Source organism: Fringilla coelebs, assembly GCF_963513975.1.
Source record: "Fringilla coelebs genome assembly, chromosome: 2".
Lineage (NCBI taxonomy): Eukaryota > Metazoa > Chordata > Aves > Passeriformes > Fringillidae > Fringilla > Fringilla coelebs.
The window spans coordinates 66,882,419-66,903,071 of record NC_140029.1 but is presented as its reverse complement, the minus strand read 5'-3'; the positions used below and the strand labels follow the sequence as shown (position 1 = coordinate 66,903,071).

At 38.1% G+C, this 20,653-nt stretch overlaps 1 protein-coding gene across 1 annotated transcript; it reads right to left on the bottom strand.

The window, feature by feature from the left end:
* Positions 1-242: 242 nt before the first annotated feature.
* On the bottom strand, positions 243-20,645 carry ALG5 (ALG5 dolichyl-phosphate beta-glucosyltransferase). Its single transcript, XM_084226702.1, has 10 exons — positions 20,494-20,645; positions 19,317-19,458; positions 18,431-18,477; positions 17,702-17,770; positions 16,384-16,476; positions 14,748-14,861; positions 13,377-13,436; positions 10,538-10,689; positions 2,688-2,773; positions 243-1,491 (listed from the first exon to the last, which is right to left on the bottom strand). The coding sequence occupies exons 1-10, from the start codon at positions 20,581-20,583 to the stop codon at positions 1,379-1,381; spliced, it is 966 nt and encodes a 321-aa protein (XP_084082828.1). The 5' UTR covers positions 20,584-20,645; the 3' UTR covers positions 243-1,378.
* Positions 20,646-20,653: the final 8 nt, after the last annotated feature.

Below are 20,653 nucleotides of genomic sequence, written 5' to 3'. Positions count from 1 at the left end.
ATTCCAGTTCAGCTCTTATCCCCACTGCAAGGGAATGCATCAGGCTGCACCTGTAGAAGCAACCATTATGGGTCCCTTCCAACTCAGAATATTCTCTGATTCTGTGAATCCACACTGTAGCAGGTGTCCTGAGGAGATGGTACTTTATTCTATTAATAGCAATGAGGAGTCATGATTGATTCTGCAGAGGTGACAGACATGGATCTGGACAAGGAAAGAGAATACAGCCTGCGAAGTAAAACTGAATATGTTTTTTGAGAATTTATTCCAGCACTTTATAGAAAACTGAGGTAACCCTAACAGAAGCAAAACTCAAGTCAGTATTACAGAAAGAATAAGAAAAATCACCAGTGAATTCACATGTGAAAGTACAACCATACACTGTTCATTCTTTAAAGCTCTTCAAATTTGTACAAGTTTCAGGAAGACAGATTGGCTTAGTTTGTTGGCAATTCACAGCTACTTTGAAAGCACAAATGAAACTGTTACTATACTGTAATGCAGTGTGACATTAGTATGAAAGAGTCAAGACCCTCCCTCTGTCTCTGATCTCATTTGAAGGATGACAACATCAGACTGGCATTACTAATGCACAGGTCCCCAGTGTACACTTTTGCATGTTCTGAGCTTTCTATACCCTTTTCACTACAGATCTGTAGATGTCAAGGACTCCTAGCCTTGAGCATGCACTACTAAGTATGTATGAGCAAAACACATTTATAAAAGACATTTTAAAATTAAATGTGCTTTCTCTTGGACCTTCTACAGTCTGGAAAAGATCCGCAGTTGGATTTCAGGAAAACTATTTCAGCTTCAGACAAAAACATTTGGAATGTCAAGGGACTACTGGAAGTCCTGAGAACAACTTTATGAACATTACTGCTATAACTCAGTAAAATCCATTAATGTTTCCCATAACATTGAATCTAAACATGCATCAGCGTGAACCATGAATGATAATTCCAATTTGCAATATGTCCTAACATTTCCAGATATAACAGAAACAAATGGCTGTGGTCATTCACAACAGAACATTGCACAATGTCGAAGAGTGTCTCTTTTTATAAGGAGATTCCAGATGGATGATGAGACAAAAGCAAATATATTTATTTGAATGAATTAATAAGAAATGTTAAAGCTACTATTTAATAAAATAAAAACCTGATTACCACATAAGAAAATCTTTTTGGAAATGCTTTCTTTTTTCAAAATGTAGAAATTCTCTGCTGACAATCTTATAAAACACATACATGCTGCAAAAATGAAACATACAGAGGAGCAATGAAGAATTACCTCAGCTTTCACCACCACTTCACTTGATTGAAACTGTTCTTGTGTTCCATTAAGCATAATAATATATTTGGAAAATGTAAATAACCTAATTACATTTTTTTGCTTCAAGCTTCCAGGCACCAGTCATATATCGCAGTCGTATAAAAAGAAGATCCCTCCCCATCTGCAGCCAGCTCCAAAAGGGAACTAACTTAGAACCTGTGATTAATGAAGAAGAAAATCAGAACGACATTGTTAGGAAAAAATGAGCACCGGCAAGACTTACATTTAAGCAGTCATGAACCTCTGCATTCTCAGCATACGCAGCCCCACAACCTAGATCTTAACATTAATAAAAATATATATATTTTGAAAGCAATTGCTTTATAGTATTACATTATGCCATAGGCGAGACACTCTAGTTTGCAAGCAGCACAGTAATTCCATGTATGTGACAAGATGTGCACTGCTCTCTGTGACAAGCCTTTGTTCAAGTAAATAGGAACCTGAACACCGGTAACTAAGCAAATTATTTATCTAGCACCTTTAGAGAAGAGGACCATCAGCTTGTCTTACAACAATAATATGAAGGTACCTATCTTCAGGCAAGGCAAGGAACCCACAATACAAAACCAAGCCTTCTACTATCTCTGTTAATATTTGTATTGGGTGCAATGTACACATGGAACTGCACTGAAAGGAAACATTTCTAGTAAAGTTGGCTCAGGATATTCTCTACTTGCACCTTTCATCATTACTACAGTTCATTGTAATTTCTATTGTCTAGGGGTTGTGCTGAGGAAATCAAAAAAAAGATAAAAAACATGAAAAGGGCAAAAAAATAGAGGAACTGCATTTGATGGGGGGAAAGTGAGCCAAAGCAAGCAGTGCCTCTTAAGCTGGTTCTCCACTGAAGAAATATGCATGGAGCTATACTTCCCAGGAACTTAGTGGCAGAGACCTGCCTACAGTTCTGAAACAATATCACATCTTAAGAAGAGATGGTGCTCTAGAGGAAGCCTTAATAGCTGAGAATTTTGGAAGGCAAGATACAGAGAAATGGAATTGAAGCAGTAAGTGATGATGGTCAGACTCCCTGCACAGTTTTTTAAAACTGCACTAATTTATGAACACATTGCAGCAAGAAGACATGCCAAAATAGTGTTTTGTTCTAGCACTGTAATTCCTTACTTTTGTCTCCAGTGGGACTGCAGAGTTTTTCTGCCATGCTATCCTTTCACCTACGCTTTCTGAACCAAGCCGTAGCAATAGGCTGGCATGGACACAAAATTCAGAATTTGTATGGAAAGAAGGCTGTGTGCTATCAAAACCAGGTAAATAGGGCAATAACCTTGCATCTGTTATTCTGGATTGACATGTCAGGAATCTTGTAAGAACATGAACTATCTCCCTACCTTCTATTTCAGTCCAGTTGACAGCAACTTCTGCTATAGGTATTTTCAAGCGCTGGGCTATATAAAGAAGTTCCACGTCAAATGCCCTGAAGAAGAACAGGAAATACCAAATATAATCACACATACTTTCAGATGAAAGACAGTGGAAATGTTAATTTAATGACTGTTCAGTTAGGCAGTTGATACCAATGCTCTATGGGTCAGATACACATGGATGGGAAATTAATTTTCTTGACTAAACATCTTGCAACACAGCCAAAATACAGACAACAATAACAATACTTCACTGTATTTGAAGGTATAGATCACTCTGTGTTCAGCCCACTTCTTGCTTTTCCTTCCGTCACAATCACAATTTAAATGTTTTTGAAGACCATGAAGATCAAGCAGTCAAATGTACAGTGTCACACCCCATCTCTAGTAGTTTCATCAAAGAGGACATCTACCTGCTGTGACTTTATGCTGATCTGATGGGTGTTCCTTTTACTTTCTCAGTGAAGGAACTCAAGGCAGCAGAACAGAAGTGAGAAATTATTTATGTTACCATGCACAACCAAATCCAAACAACAGTTTACTGACCACTTAATGCACAACACAAAAACCCTCTTGAGAGACATGTGGGGTTTTTTGGCTCAATTTTTCGCAGGTTGTATGGCAAAATTAATTGGGGCAGTGATCCTGCTGCGTCAGGTGCTCCTTCCTATTCACTTTGTCCAGAATGCACCTTAATCCTCTCAGTTCTCTGCAAAGAGAATTGTCTGTGTTTCATTCCTGTAAATGCATTCTTAAGTAGGCCTTCTGGCTCTAAAACACCAGACTTTTGATAGGCAACAAGTAGTTTGGCAGCTTTTAATGCTCGTTTAGAAATCAACATATGAAACTGCCAGTAGCTAATATTGACAGGGTTGAACACAAATCACAGTTAAGAAGATTCTGATAATTTGCCTTAAATTCTTGTTGCTGAGTCGAAGACAGTTTTCTTTTGAAGTGAAAGAAAACATTTTGCCACTGGAGGAAATGTATGCAATTAAAAAACGCCAAAATTCTTCATTCATGCTTAAAGAGCTGCTTGAATTCATGTCTTTGGTAATTCCATTTAACACTAGAGAAAAGATGGAAAGGGACAAAGTGATCAAGAGCAGCCAGAAGACACACTTTAGCAGGTTGCTTGCCAAGTTCAGATGTTATTTCCTTCTACTTCAAGCCACCTTTTCCTTTTAAGTAGTGCATTTCTGTACAACTGTTAATAAATGCAACAACAGCAGCAGTCCACTCTGAAATGTGCATGTAGGTCTGACACACTCAGGTAGGTTCCCACTGAAGTGCAGACCACAGCAGGCTGGCTTGCTGGTAGAATCACAGGCATACACACACAGACCTGGACTCGTGCTCCCTGTGTACAAGACAGGAGAGCCACTGATTCCACATGGGACAGCATTAAAACAAGCAAAGGCAGCACAGACAGATGTTATCTACAGAGGCTACAGCTATTGTGCATAGGGAATTTAGAGCTGCTTTGCAAATCTGATTTTGATTAGGACACAGGCCTTTTCATTGTCACCAAAAAAGTTAGAAGAATAAATTATTTTTTTACCTCGGTGAACTAAATCTGCTCCAAGCAGCCCTGTCATTTCACTGCTGTCTTTCCATGAGGGTTGAATACTATTTTATTAATCACTCCACGGTCTCTTCTACTGAAGAGGTAGTATTTAATTTTTTGCTGACATTTTACATTTGTAAGCCAAAAACCCAATGTATTCACCTTTGAATGTTTATGAATCATGTGTATTAAGACTAAATCTAATTTTGTAATACTTACTTAAATGACTAAAAATCTTAAAGAGACGCAGAATAATTGTCTGATGAATTAAGACTGTATGAGCTGCTCTAAAAGTATTACATAAACTATTAGCCTAGTGAACTAATAGTTATTTGCAGTAATTCCTGTGGACAACTGATTACTGGAATGTCAGCACATACATCACAGAACAACAACATTAAATAGTTCTGTGAACTACAGGGCTCAAAGTAAGAGATTAAAAGCACAGGAATTAATCAGGTTGAATACTAATATTGTTACATGTGGTTGCCATTTGGGTAACAGTGAACATACCCTGAAATTAAAAAAAAAAACTTATTCAAAGCTGAAAGGAGAATGACTTCAGTAGAATACCACTGGGTTATCGTTTTTCATCCCTTTTCCCCACCACCTTTCAGTATGCCAGAATGGTTAGTTAGACAATACAGACTGCAGTGTGCTCAATAGACTGACAGCAGAACAGGCACACTGCAGACCACCAGATCCAGATTGTACAGGAGAACCATACAGAACCTGGGTATGTTAAATAGAGCCTACCCTAGAGGAGATCAAAGCCACACCCGTGGATGAGCTGTAAGTGCAATTCATGTGCCATTTGTGAGCAGTTAACCTGTGAGAGAACTGCTCCCAGAAACAGCAAGATATTATTCACGCCATGTACTTCATTCTGCTGCCTCTTGGGACGGGGGACATACAGCTCACAACACCCAAACTTGGCTCCAGCCTGAAAGAATTCAGATTCTAATCTAAGTATCCAGAGCTAGATAGCCAAAAACTATGGTGTGAATGATTTCCCCATCTATTTCTAATAGTGGCTCCATGATGTGCTAAATACCACAAACATATATTGTAAAGTAAAGAAAAAATTCTCCATGTGGTTGTGTTTTGGTTAAGTTACAATTTAAGACAATGCTGGCTAAAATTCACCTGAAAACCAAGTTGGTAGGTGTTTAATTGAATTCAACCTTTTTAAACTGAATCGTTAAGATGCTTGATCTTATAAAATAGCTATTCTTAAAAATTATTCTGTATTTTAAAATTGCACTAGGACTCTTTCTTTTTCTGGTCCAGTACTATGTGTTTCAAAAAACAAAATCAGGCCTTCAGCTGTAATGTTCTAAGTGGAATTTATGAGTTTTGTACATCCAAGATATGTTTTTCCAAGAAACTCTTAAAGGCAAAGAAAACAGCGAATGGTCAAAGAGGTCTAACCATGAAACAAGATGCCAAGTGGGCTAGACTGCAAGAACTGCCCTAGCTGAACTTGGGCTTTTGAAAGTCCACACGTCAGCCAAGAGAAGGACTTTTAAAAAGACAAAACAGACAGAGTTAAAACAGCAAAAATATTTTTGTGATGACTAGACACTCAAAGAATTCTATATGCCATGCACAAAACCAGGACAAAACCAATTCATTCCACTGCTTGTGTTGGTCTACAATGGCACAAAAGTGGGAAAAAAATCCCTGCAGCAATATGAATGCTTATTTTTCTGTAACTTTTATATAGCAACTCATATTAAGAGATTAGTGACAAATCAGAGAAACATTTTTTTTACCAGTTTCTTTCCCAGTTTTAAATGTGAAACAGCATGCTTTGTTCCGTGCACAAGGCAATTTTTATCAGTAAAAGTAACAGCAACAATTTGATCTTTTCATTGATCTACTGACTTGTCCAATGCCATCATAAATTGCCACTTCACAAAAATATGTCAATCAAACCAGGACTAGAACTACATTTTGAATTTCCCCTCCTTTTATCCTAAAGGTAGGACTGTAATTGCTATGTCTAGTTCTCCTAAGGATAGACACTTTCTGGCTGGAAGAAAGTTTATCTTTTTTTTTTTTTGTTGTCAGAAGAAATCAATGATCGCATTTAGGATAGGAAAACTCAGCCAGCGAGACCATTTAATTTTCCAGTATTTCTCCTGTGCATCAAAATTCTACATGAACAGTTACAATTTTTAAGGTCAAGACTGTAGATGCAGAACTAGATCTTTTACAGCCTGAAGTGACTAATTCCAACTGTCTCTGTTATGTTTTTATAATATCTCTTTTAATTTTCTTTTAAGTTTTAAATTAAAAAATCTGCTCCATCCATTTCTGAAAAACAGATTAGCTGTGTAATCAAATTCAGAATCTAAAACACAAAGCATACGCTCTCTGTTCAAAGGTTGCTTTCATTTCAAACCAATGTCAAAACTTTGCTATTTAGAAAGTAAATTTCAAGAATGTTTCGTTTATACTCATATATACACAGCCAAAGGATAGTTAAACAAAAAAGACAATGAGAAGACTCACCAAAAAAAGCCAGTTTAGGATGTAAGTATTGAATATATAAACAGTTTGTAGTATGTATTAATTTTCAAATGCCTTCTAAAATCTAGGGTTAGATTAAAAAAATATTCTAGGAAATATCTTGGTCTCTCTTTAAGAAGAGTTACATGATCCTTATTGCCATAATATTAAAACTGTATTTTTCCTTGTATGCTTCAGTTTCAAGATTTCTTAAATGTAAGCATCAATAAATCAAATTCAGTGGAGCAAGAAGAAAAATCTGTTTTCTAGTATTTTTAATATTAAAGAGGTGATATTCACCTCATATCAATGTCCACTGGAATGGAAAAAGCATGGTGAAAACATTAAGAAGTGAGGGTCTAAGCAGGTGGGAATTATTAGATAGCTGATTTTATAGTACTTTTGTATTAACTTCATGAGTAAACATGTTGTGCCTCAATTTTAGTCTAAATATTTCTTATGAACATTCACCTAGCACTGTAGTACCCCCACAAATCCAAGCCTGACTAAGCTTGAGCAGACAGGACAGACTATTTGGTTTGTGCAGAAGCCTGGTGCTCATTCCCTTCAGCAGCTCACCACACATTCCAGTGCAGCAGCTGGGGAGCCCTCGGCAGGCTCAAGGACAAGGGTGCTAAACTCAGATGGCTTTTATCCTATTAAATCCAGCATCCTGCTCCGTTATTCCCTGAACATCTGAGCACTGACCACAGAACTGAACACCCCTTCAAGTACCTAACAGACCTGCACCCCACTTGTGGGATTTTAAGATTCAATGAGAATCGAATGTCCATTTGCTCAGATGTCAAGTAGCCCAGTGCAGTGACACAGAAGTGGAAATAAATCCAGATTTCAGAGCCTCTTATCCAGTACCAAGGTAGTGGTTCCTCTGCTACTCCTTCCTGATGGTTTCAGTATGAACAAGTTGCTTTGTGACCCAGCTGGGGCCACATTGTTCCAGGTCAGAAGTATAATTCCAACTACTATTTCTTATTCTCCTGTCTCCATACTCATGATATGTACAGAACCTCTATGGCACAATGTCTAACCAGTTTGCATTTTCCTTTCTACACACGTTATGCAATAGAAAGATATCAGATTTGCTTAAAAAGAAGTTTCCAGCATTGAGCTATTTCAGATTCTTACACAATTACATACAAAGAAAACTAATGCTATGGGATGAATGTTTGATGTCCCTATATAATTTCCAATTGCAATTATCCCAGCTGTTGGTACAATGCTGACATTTCACTTAGGACTATTATTTCCCTGAATATATTCACTCTCCCCACATACTTATACCTCCTCATCTCCCAGTTTATTTCCAGATCTTTTGAATATTAACTGGGAAAGGGACAATACTTGATTTGTGCACTGACATGCTATCTTCCAGTTACAGATGCTAAATGACTAACTGTGGAGCAGAAAAGTAACTTTTGAGACCTTACCCTAGGGTTTTTTCTTCAGCAGTGGCAATAATCTGAGTTTCTCTCCTCTAAGAGGGTTTAATTTTCCACAAACCTTGCCAAAGATTTTGATCTTGAAATCTCTACTGTTCTGTCAGATTTGGTTTAAATCAGCCAATAAATATAAAAAAGAAGGCGGGTAAACACAAAGACTGTTGATTGAGAGATGAGCATGAAACCAGAAAATACATTGCCAGTTTGTACAGAAGTAAACCAAATTTTAAAAGACCCAAAAAATCCATAGCTGTTTTAGGCAATTTCTGACTTATGATTATCTGAAGAGCTTCTTTCTTGGAAGAACTTGAGTTGTTCTTTTTTTGACACACAAAACAAGCATTCTTCATCACATTTCAGATAAATAATAAAACATACAAGGGATAATTTTATGGATTACTGTAGATAAAAGAGCACCAATAGAAGGCTCATCTTCTAGTGGCACATACAGGGCTCAATGAACTAAGACATGAAGATCTGTCTGTGTGTTCCACACCAACGATATAATTACTATAAAATGTTAGCAATATCCCTTTTTCATTGCTTCTATTCCTGGATAATGGGGTACAGCACAATTGTTTTTACTCTTTCATTCTTTTGGTGCTAGATAATTGAAGTGGCAGAAGAAAGCTTGTTTTTATCTAGAAAGCACTTCATATAACCAATAAATCCAATTACAAAAAAATCCTTCATTTTAAAAAAGAATAAAATTTGAGATTGAATTCTTACAGCTGAAACTGTTTATCCTCATTATTTCTTTCAGTTTTCTTCTTTGAGTGCTTAATTTATAAAATGAAGTTATATAAGGCAATTTTGGGACGTGGCACTTCTGGGCCTCGCATATGAGTTTAACCATTTATTATTAGTACTTAGAAAATCCCTGTATGTGAAATTTGCAGAGCTTTATAGATCAACACTGGGTTTGGAGGTAGCAGCTCAAATCCTACTTCTGGCTCAGCCATAGTCTCCTTTAGGGCAATAAGCAATGCACTCAGGTGGGAAAGTGATTTTCTGACGGTTGACTGCTCAGTTCAATGCAACAATAGCTCTCTGTTCCACAGGAGATTCGTGTGCCCAAACACAACCTGCAGCTGTAACTGCAGCCTGGAGGGGCAGTACATCTGTCGGAGCTCAGCCTAAACCTATACACATTGCAATTGACTAGGACTGCAGGATTGCACACAATCCTGTTTGTGTTTGGGAACATCGTTCAGCAGTTCTGTTACCTGTCAAGCAAAAGGAAGCCCATGAGAGATTTTCTTGAATGAAGACAATAGTTTGAAGAAGTTTGATTACACCTAATTAAACTATCCTTTTTAGCAAACAATGTGGCATAGAAAATCTACAGAAATTATAGTATTTGTGTGAAAATAGTGCTTCAGTCCCACAATAGTAGTCATGGCTGTATCACTTACATATGGGAATTGTTGTAGCTAAATTATAACCAAAGGAGCTCTAAATAATTAAAAGGCCACACATAATTTTCAATTTTCTGAAATCAAAGATATCTGTCAACATTCCTCATCCAAATTACTTTAGCAAAAAAGTAAGTAAAGAATAAGTGTTTGTTTTCACTTCAGAGTCCTCAGCAATTACAAACACCTTATCAGATATTGATTTGACATAAAATACTTTGGTTAAGCATTACCAAATTGTAATGTATAAAAAATAACACTGATAGGAGTTTTGAATATGATTAATAACCCTTAACTTTTCTTATCATAATAACAGCTGCTCTCTATTTCTTACTCTGCTTACATGGCTTATATCTGTAAAAGGAGAGAGGACTCTCAGAAATTGGGAGTGAATTACAGCACCATGAAAAACTGTTTGTTTGAAATTTCTTCTGGAGGTGAAGAAATAAGAATTATTGGGATTTTCAGTTGTTTGAGGCCTTTTTCTTCTTTTTTTCCCTCTCCTCTTTCCTAATCAATTACCATTTCCTATGGCAAGGTAAAACCAAAGTATCTTACCGAGGGTTACGTACATCTTTTGAGAATAGAGAATGAAATTAAATAAAGGATAAAATTAAATACCCAACTACTTTCCTACAATGTATCTTAATTAGAACACAGAATTTCTAGCAATTACCAGGATACTTTAACATAACAAGAAATCGAAGCTGCCATGCAGGCAATACTATAATTGGCTAAACTGAGCAGCTGAGATGCATACACAGACATCACATGCTTCATCGTAGCTGCAACACTAAAATTATGTTTTCAAACCTATGTTCAATTATAAAAAAACACCACCAACAAAAAAGAACAATTTACCAGCGTTCTATGTGAAGGTTTGAGAAAGTCTGCAAGGCAGCTTCTCTGGTAAGAAGTTTAAATCCGCACTGTGTGTCCCGGATCTCTTTGACACAGAGAAACCACACCAGGAAGTGGAACCCATACATGAGGAGAGTTCGAAAGTAAGAGCGCTGTGGACAAAAGTAGAGAAGTTAGGTGGTTTTATTTGAGTGATGACTGAAGTGCTTGAAGAGAGCTGTCTTATAGGACAGTAACACTGTTTTGTGATAGCTTTCAAAGTTTGTAAACTGGTTGCATTTTGCATTGGAATGAAAACAGAATTTAAAAATTGTTACAGTACAAACAAAATATTGGCTGAAATAGAAATATTTTGATCTAGGGAAAGACTTGCCAGTCATGTGTATAGTCTAGGATAGGAGAAATCCAAGTTCCTTTTTCTCCTCTCCCCAGTTCAGAGCAGTTTTTCACTCTGGATTATGCTTTATTAAGTAAAGCAGGAACCTGCACCTGAATTTCAAATAATTAGTGGAACGGTCATAGTATCTTCTGAATGATTCTTTGGAAGTATATAATGGACTAAGTGAAAACAAGGTCTAAAGTAAAGGCTGCTGTGCAAGATATTTAATTTTATATTTCCAGCAATGTTACAGTAATCTCTTTTGTTCTTTTGATTTCACAGATATATTTTATATTCCTGATAAATGTACCCAGTCTACTAGTTGGTTACACTTGTGTTCCTGACCCAACAATCATACAGACAAGTCTGGCTATGAACTCCAGAGGCTGGAGTCTAGATTTGCAGAGGTCCCTCTCAGTCTTTTACTCAAGACAGCTCCTAAACAACTAGACCTGTGATCTAAAAATTGCTTCTGAACTCACTGCTGTTCTCAAGCTAAATTTAAGTGATTGCATCTATGACTGCAAGCCATATATCATGTAAAATTGTTAGGAACCAATGATTCAAGTGTTAAGTATCTCTCGGTGATAAGAGATGCCTTTAAACCCAACAATTTAGACTCTCACTTGAAGAATAGAGAAGATGCCTGGCTTATTATGTAGTAGCCTTTGGCTTAAGGAAAACCAAATTCATAGTTTGTGTCTTTTGAAAAGTGCTCCTGCCCTGGGTTAATGGTAGATCTGGTGTGGCTTCTTTGGCTCTTCTGGCTCTGTGTCTAAGAACACCAGGCTTCCACCAGGGCCAGACGGGAAGTGCTAGGAGGCTGCATGAGTGTCAGACAGTCAAACTGTGCAGTCACTTCACAAAGAGGAGTTCTTGGGTTATACTTATCACTCCTAAGACTATTTATGCAAGTCATAGTATAGATTAATTACAGGACATTAACAGTTCTGGAGGCAGACCAGAATTCTTGATGTATTGAGACTGAACATAAGGGTGAAATTCTGGTTTTAATAAATTCAATACAGCTGCTTATCACAGCTTCATTCTACTGTTTTAGATGCCAGTAAATCCAGAGGGAAATCCCAACATCTAAAAGATTGTTCTGCAACTTTTTTATACCTATTGCACTATACAATAGGTATAAAAGACTATAGTTACATTTCAAGCAAACCAGTACTACCTAACACGTTTGTGATTCCTCTTAAAAACTCAGAAATATGGGGAGAAGCAGGAAGCAAAGGATGGACATTTTCTAAAAATTATACTTTTGTAATAAAAGATGAAAGTCCTGTTCCAATTCCTCTCCCTAATGTAGCAAGACCTTCAAGAAATATGAAGGCACTGAGAAAAGTCTGTCCACATCCAGTACGTGACCATGCAATGAAACACTTTTTCTGGGCTCCACTTTATCAGCTACATAATCTCCCTGTAGTAGTTCCTACTTTCTGATAATGATGAAGGTTTCATGTTGAGGTCTTTTTTTGGTTTTGGTTTCTTTTTCTTTTTGAGGATGAGGATACTTTGAGAATGCATTGAGGATGCAAATATACACACAGCAATATTTGCAAGAACTCAGGAGAAGTGAAGCACTCCAATATTATCTTATAAACCAGAAGAAAAAAGTACAGATCTACAAGAGGCTGAACATTACCAGTGGAACTTCTTTTGAACTTCTGTAACTATTTTAGTAGTTGTGTATATATTTTAGAATAATTTCAAGTACTAAACAACAGTATAAACAAAGCTTACTCTTGAGAACATTCACCATGATGAGCATGTCCAATGACGCTAAAAAATGAGCCCAGCAACGTGTCTGTTGCAATAAAAGTTCCATGCCTGTGCTTTGTCAATTAATGTCTGCCAAGACATCAGAAAATCAGACAGAAGATAAAGCCATGTGCCTCTGCATCACTGTTTATTACACAAGAGTCACACATAGAACAGCACTGTCTGTGTGTTCAAAACTCAAAAATTTTACTATGAGTAATACAGAAGACTTAAAACCACTTTCCCATGAATAGAGGTACTCTTCAAACAGCTGGCTGCTAATTATTTCTAACTCATTTTAAACAGGTTTCAAGATCTGCAGGCCAACATCTTGCACTGGAAGGAAATCAATAATAATGAACTCATCAGCTGCTTTCCCTTTGAGCCCCAATACTGGTTACTGGCTACTAATTCTGTCAGAGTTTAGAAGCTCTGCTTGTGAAATATTCTCAACTATAAAAATTAAATCCATAAATTGGAACACTAACTGAAATAAGTTCAAAGTGCTTAAAATCTAGAACACATCCTTGGTATATGATGGAGGACATCCTGCATGTATGACCAGCTTTTCCTTATTCTTAGCTTCCATTCTTTAAAAAAATATTAATTATCTACTTGCAGAATCTGTAGAGCAGAAATAAATAACGGAAATATTTGGTTATTAATACACAGTAGGAAATGGAAACAAACCTTTGCTATTGAGTCCTTCTCCAGATGAGCTCTAGAACCACAGGAAATAGCCATCCCTTCCTGTATAGGAATATAAATTAAAGAGTTATTTCTTAAGCAAATATTATTTCAATTGGTGGAATCTTGTGTTGAGAACCATAAAATAAAAAATAAAAAAAACCCTTCAAAGCAGTACACTTTTCTGCTTCCTCTAGATGCACTTCTTCTACTGCTAGGTTTTGACCCTAAATCAGTCTTTTTCAATTAAGAGACAATCTAAAGTTTATTGCAATTTGCATAAGGTGCATGAAAATTGCCTCAATTTATTCAGGTCTTGTTTAGCTTTAAATTGTTTACTTTTTGCATATGGCAAACGTTAGCAGCACAGATAAGTATGCAGCATTCCTAGGAACTAAGTGTTACAATGTACATTTTCCTTATATATTGCATGATGGAAGCAATAGCAGAATAAAGCACTTGTTGCACTGATGTATCTTCAAATGAAAAAAATGCCATGATATCAATCAAAAATATAATTGCAAATTAAATCAACATGATCAAAATAAAAGGTTTACCACTATTCTCACACTACTTCCAGCATAAAATCTCTCAAATCTACTCTATTTGAGGCCAGTGCTGGAGAACCAGCAGCTGCTGCCACCCTGGTAGGGAAGAGTGTCAGGGTCACACGCTGCCCGCTGGGTCCTGCACTTGTGGCTCTTGCACTCACAGGCTGTGACCCCTTCCACAGGTACATCCCCTGCAGCTCTGTAAGGCTGCACGTCTCTTCTGGCTCTCTGGGAAACCAGCTACAAGTACCTCACCCATCTGCATTTAAGCAGAAAATAAACCTCAGGTCTTTCAAGTCAAGCTCCCTAAAGAGAATGACTATGCAGGGAGGTGTTCTTGTTCCACAGGTTCTTGAATTTTTGTTTACAATAAAAGTTCTTCCAAATATTGTCATTAAACTCAGGACCCTGAGAAAAGAAAGCCTATATAAAAGAGGGTGGAATTAAGATGTACCCTTAAAGGTATACAGGATGACATCAGATAAAATGAAAAAACAAAACAGTTCACAAAGAAAACTAAGTAGGCATCACATGGTATTTATACAGAACAGAACAACTTCAAACAATTTGCAGGAAGGATAAACAGCAAATAGAACATTCTGTACTGCCTTGGAGTAGGCACAATGGATGCAAAGGAGGTAAGAACTCAGTGAAAGCTCCTTCTGACAGCCCATTCTTGAGGCTTCTAACGTTACACTTAGGTCTTCAGACTTACACCTAGATCTTCAACCGGATCTCAAAACATTGAAGAGAACTACAAAAGTCTATCTTGTGTTTTAAAGTATGCATGTGTTGCAGTAAAAGTGTGTGAATTCACACTCACAGGCCATGGCTGGAGATTCTTTAGACCTTCTTCTACTTTTTCAATATCTGCAAATTTTGTAGCTCCATCTGCATCAGCCATAAGAATCGTTTTCCCCCGAGAGCTAAAGACACCCTGCAATGAAAACAGTCAATACAAAAATCAACACCTTTGTAATCAATTATTTGTCATAAGCTAGGTGCAAGACATTCCAAAAACCTATGTAGTAACAAGACAGTGACGTCTCACAGATTCCACACAACATGTGAGTGTTGTGCTACTAACAGTAATTTACCTATTTATATGGTAATAACATCTAGAGACTTCACACTCTGAGGGTCCACAGTGACAGACAATTCATGAACATGAAAGGCTAACAATCCTTCTCAGGAAAACCTAAATCTAAAAGGCAACAAGTCGCTACAGTCAGCTCTAGAGGGGAGCACCAAGAAGCAGTGATTGGCAGTTGCCACTGCAGTGGATGGTTTTTCTTTGTCATGTGTGCTGTGGAAAGGAGGATGCAGTGCGAGTTTTTCCTAGCACCATTTCATGAAAATTCAAGAGCTATTTCTCAAAACTAATTTAAGACTAAGTCTCAAGTCACAGTATCACTGCAAAACACTTGTGATGCATAGGTTTCACAGCTTAATTTGCTATATGCTTGGTCAGAAATATTTAATTTTTGAAGGGGTCCAGACAGGAAAACAATTAGCAGTGGGTGTGACAGAAGTACTGTTGCAACCAAGCATGTGCGCATCTGGAAAAGACTGTCAAGGAAGTAGCTGTACACACATCCACTCTACATCATGCATTGTGAAAGCATATCACACAGAAAATTGTTCTCCGTCTCTTGGAAAAACTTCAAAATTGTATCTCTTACAACAGTTCCATATGTTCCAATATTATGTTCTTTCCATTTCCGATAGTTAATAATTTTTCATAAAAAATAAACTGACATACTAAAGATAGAGCTGAAAATACAGATAAAGACACATCACTGACAATCAATAGATGATACCACCCTTTTTCAGAAAAGCAAGATGTCATGCATCATAGGAATACAAGGCTCCTTCTAAATGTGTAACATATTTCATATTTAGAACATGTTCATTTTATGATAATATCTATGTGAAAGCATGAATTGTGCTGTTTTGACTACTGACTGTAGGTGATAGCAGTGGGATTCAGTAAACATAAACTGTGCTGGATGAGTTCTTGTTTATCAGACATGTTAAAAACCACAGCCATGACCTGGAGAGTGAAGTTTGCCAATTTGGCTCTATTTTGTCTACAAAAGCTTAACTTTAATCTGTAACAGTTTTGGGTTATTTTTTTGGTTGGCTTTTATAAATGCAAGCATATTTCTAAGTAGAACTAACATGAATATGAGATTCAAGCAGATTTTTCCACTTTGAATTCTGGTATTATAAAGAAGTCTTTGTTACTGATCTTTCTGGAAAGACAACACTGCTACCAAGATCTAAAATAAATTTATTTTGAAAAATATTTTTGCTTTAATTTATAGAATCTGTACTCAGTTTTCTCCTAATAATTTTGTTAATGCATTGAATTCAAAATGTCAATCAGCACAGCTCTATCTTCTGTGTATTTGGGAACAGGTAATTCAAACAGAGAAGGAGATGAAAGTATTAATTACCGTCCTGACTGCTCCCCCTTTCCCTCGATTTTTTTCCAAAGATATCACTCGCACTTTGTCACTTCCATATTTCTTGCAGTACTCCTTTGCAACCTGACAGATACACAAAAAGCCAGCATAAAACAAAACCAGGAACCAAGGGAGAAGTGTACATTTGCTCACCCTTCAAAAGAAAATAAATTAATAGCACAGAGCTATAACCACTTCAGTCGGCACAAATACATTGCCAGTGTTCGCTGGAGTCTGTTTGGGAAAATAAAAAAACAGTTCACAGTCAAAACAAGAAGACTGAAGAAATGAAGTAATGCTCAATAAGAACAGGATATTTCCCTAAGAAATCTCAACCCCCATCCTCCCACCTCTAAAAACTCAATCCTAATTTAATTTATAGCATACTATTACAGACCTTTTCTATTAACACCAATAGTTCATAAAAGAAATACAATTTCCTATGACAGCCACCTATTTCTTCACTTGTCTTGCTGCTATTTGAGGTTTTGAAGAAAAATTCATATTGACCTAAAACCCCATTCACACTGCAAAGGTCTGAACATTTTGGTACATGTTGTGGGGAAGAGAAAGCTTAAGTTTTCTCCTAATTTTTTCTAAAGGTTGTCTTGAGTCCTTTTAAGTCCAGAGGCCTGCAGCCATTGTATGCTCAGTTGAAAGAGATGGTAGAAAGAATGCACAGCAGTCAAAAATATATACCAGCAATCCTTAAAGCAATATGCATTTTAATGTCTACCTCAAACATCTTCCAAGCAGTAGGAAAAAACCCCCACAAGCTGGCTAGCCTTCCTTGTCAGTGACATACATCAAAAGCAGAAGAAAATAGAACTATTTTGAAAATACTACTACTGGCACATGGATTTTTAAATGAACAATCCCACGAAGGGTGTGGGAAAGAATGGTGTCACCTGTTCTGTCAATCACAGTATGAATGAGGTATTTTAAAAGACTTTTTAGCTTCCTCAAATTCATATTCACATCATCACTATGCACATGTAGAGTATTTCAAGTGAAATTTCTTGAAGTTAGGACTAGAATTCTTAGAATCTTAGCTGCAGGAAAATGGCTGTCACAGTTGCCAATCAAGAAAACTAGAATTTGCAAAACACTTATATGCGTATTCATGTGCACATATGCACCATCCACAATGCAACCACAGAGGTAATTCAGAAATGTGATTGAACTACAACTGTCAACTGCTTCAAGGACTAAAATATAAATATAAACCACTGGTATATTCCATAAATATACAAAAATCCAAACAAAATTCGTGCCTCTGATTGCTTGGGAAGACATTACTTTTTCTTACCTTAGCAGTTTGATCTTTACTACCATCATTAACCACTATCACTTCATAAGTGAATGAAGGATCTTGTTTCTTGAAAATAAAAGCAGAAATAATGCATTTTATTTCATCAATTTAATCCAATTTCTTAAGTAGGCAGTAGGTCTTTCAGATGTCATTATTCTTTTCTCCCTAGCAGTCATTCACAGGTGTCAACAGATACTAATATGATGCAGTAAATTTGTTAGGATGGCATAATTACATTACAAGCCATTACACTGGCTTGTCATGCTATCATCTAGAACTGAAAAATCAATTTAGCTGTAGAAGATGGAAACTCAGAAGAACATCACTTTTAAGAAAACCCAAACAAAACAAAATCCACAAAATTTCACAATGAGCTTCTTCGCCAGAGAACAAATCCTAATGAAGAACAGATGCTTATGAAACTTGCTGGAACAAACCAGGACTTAGTTTAGAAAGTTAAATGCATGGTTAATCCTTAGCTCTGTCTTGGCCAGATTTCATGCGTATCAAGATTGTTTCATCCTACAGTAGCATATTAAATTTTTACTTAATTTAAAAATCCTTTCTGGCACTTGATCTAAAAATAACTGATAAGAGACAGAAGCAATATTTCTAAGTGGCCAAGTACTACTGTTTTAATGTACACTAACATAACAAAGTGACTACATCACTGACTTGACATAATACACAGAAAAACAATGAATTTTGAATGCAAAAAGAAAATACCTGTCTTTTTTCTAGATAATCCAAAGCTTCATCCATCATCAGTGGTACTAGAGAAAAGGTGGGGAAAGTCATGTTAGTAGCTTATAACACCAAAAGCACCTGCACAAGCAAGCTGAAAACAGCCACAAAGCAAGGCTGAGTAAATCAACTCTTTTATACAACACTACCTTCAGTAACCAAGCTTAGCAACTCTAAGTGCTGCCCTTTCTGAACACAGAAAGAGCACTGAAGAAAATCACACAGGTGGTAAAAAGACAGGATAAAAATATTTTCTGAGGAGCCAACTTTTCATTTTGAAGTATATAATTCTCTACACAATATTAAACGAGAAAAAAAATCCTTTATGACTGACCCTCTAAACCAGCACTGACTTTATCTATTTAAGCAAGCTGTAAGCTTGTGTACTGCCACATCAGCTTTAGAGCTTGATTATTTCTATCACATCTAAAAGCCTTCACTCAATATCAGGTACTCCTATGTATGGCCAAGTCAAACACAAACCCGTGAGATCACCCCTTTTTCTGATTGTCTGAAGCTGCTGTTGTTGTTTAAAGAGTGGGAAGCTCCTAAATCAATTTAAAAAGTATTTCACTACTTCTTGCCTTGCAGCATTTGCAGAGGCAATGAACAGCCATTCTTCTGGGGTTCATTAAAATTAAGAGGATTCTTACAAGTGCCCCATGCTATTTTTAGCAGTAGAAATCAAGTTACACTATGCCTTAATTTTGAAATCCAATGTACTTGGACTTGTTTTCTGGAAACTGTGTCCAAAATCTGATACATAATCTGGCCTGTCAGAAACTACTGCTAATTCAACTGACCTCTGCATTATTACAGTAACAACAGACAGATTTTCTTCTTTTTTTCAAAACTAGAAAAATCTTACACCGGTTTTCCTCATTGTATGAAGGCACAACGACAGAGAGTTCTTTTGTAGCAGGATCACGTAAATTTGGTGCAGATCCTTTCCTGCACTCAGCATCTTCGTGCGGCATGGTTTTGGCAGTTACATGAGCAATTACACAAATCTGTGATGAAGAAGAAATGAAAAAAAATTGTCAGGCATTCTGTTAGAAGTTTACCTAGCTGTTAAATGTGCTGCCAGGGGCAACCAAGTATATTTCAGTAATAAGGTGGGTAACTGTTGTGGAATTTCACACAGGACCAAAACCCTCTCACGCAGTTTGGTTACTCCCACTCTGACCACTGTCAGCATCATGGCTTGCTGCTGTTTTTAACTGCAAAGCATACAGGTGCCTCCAAAGTCACGGTCCAAGCTCCTTCCCCAGTAACCTTGAGCACACAAGCAGGTGCCACCTCTGATCCCCCACCAAGCCACTGATATCAACGGCAAGACTCACGACCGGCCAGCCATATGTGCTTGCAAAACTAAGGCTCTGACTGCTTTATGCATGGCGAAAAAAAAAAAGCGGCAGAACTTGGGTTCTGAAGCACTTTTACTTGGTGACATCACACACAGAATCACTTAGGCTGAAGAAGACCTCTGAGATCACAGACCCCCCCAATACCACCGTATCAATTAGGGCACTGCACTGAGTGCCACGTCCAGTCTTTCCTTAAACACTTCCAGGGACGGTGCCTCCGCCACCTCCCTGCGCAGGATGCATACGTGGCACTGGGGACAGGCAGCAGAATTTCGCTTTCCAGGGGGTCGATCTTCTTAATCTCGCAGGGCATTTCAGACAGGCAGGAACACCGCCACTTCCCAAATGGTTAACGCGAAGGCGTTACCAGGACATTTCCCAACACGTACTGTAAGGCTGAAATGCTCCGTCTTGGTGCCCTTTGCCAGGCACAGCACCCCACGCCTTGCCGAAACACGTTGCCCGCACAACCCCCCGCACAAGCGCAGCCCTGCCGGCTTCTGCCGCCCAGCCCGGGCCGGCCCTACCGCCTGCGGGGCGCGGCGGGACCGCGGGACCTCCGGGCAGGGCCGGGACCCCGGGCAGAGCCCCTGCCCCGCACTGGGGGGCGCCCACAGGGCAGCCTCGCACACCGCCCCCGCTACGGAGCCCCCCGGGCCCGCCGTGCGCGGCTCTCACCAGGACGAGGAGGAAGGCGGCGAGGGCCGCCAGGGCCAGCGCGGCTGCGGGCAGGGACAGGGGCAGAGACGGGAGCGGCGGCAGCGCCATCGCCCGCGGCAGCCGCGGGGCCCCAGCGCGCCGCGATAGCGACGCGGAAGCGGCCGCGCCGCCCGCCGGG

Coding starts and splice junctions, on each gene's coding strand:
- ALG5 (XM_084226702.1), bottom strand. CDS start 20,583: ATGGCGCTGCCGCCGCTCCCGTCTCTGCCCCTGTCCCTGCCCGCAGCC. Junction 16,477..17,701: donor GTAAAGATCAAACTGCTAAG/GTAAGAAAAAGT, acceptor TGTATCTGTCAG/GTTGCAAAGGAGTACTGCAA. Junction 1,492..2,687: donor CAACTGGACTGAAATAGAAG/GTAGGGAGATAG, acceptor CATTAATCACAG/GTTCTAAGTTAGTTCCCTTT.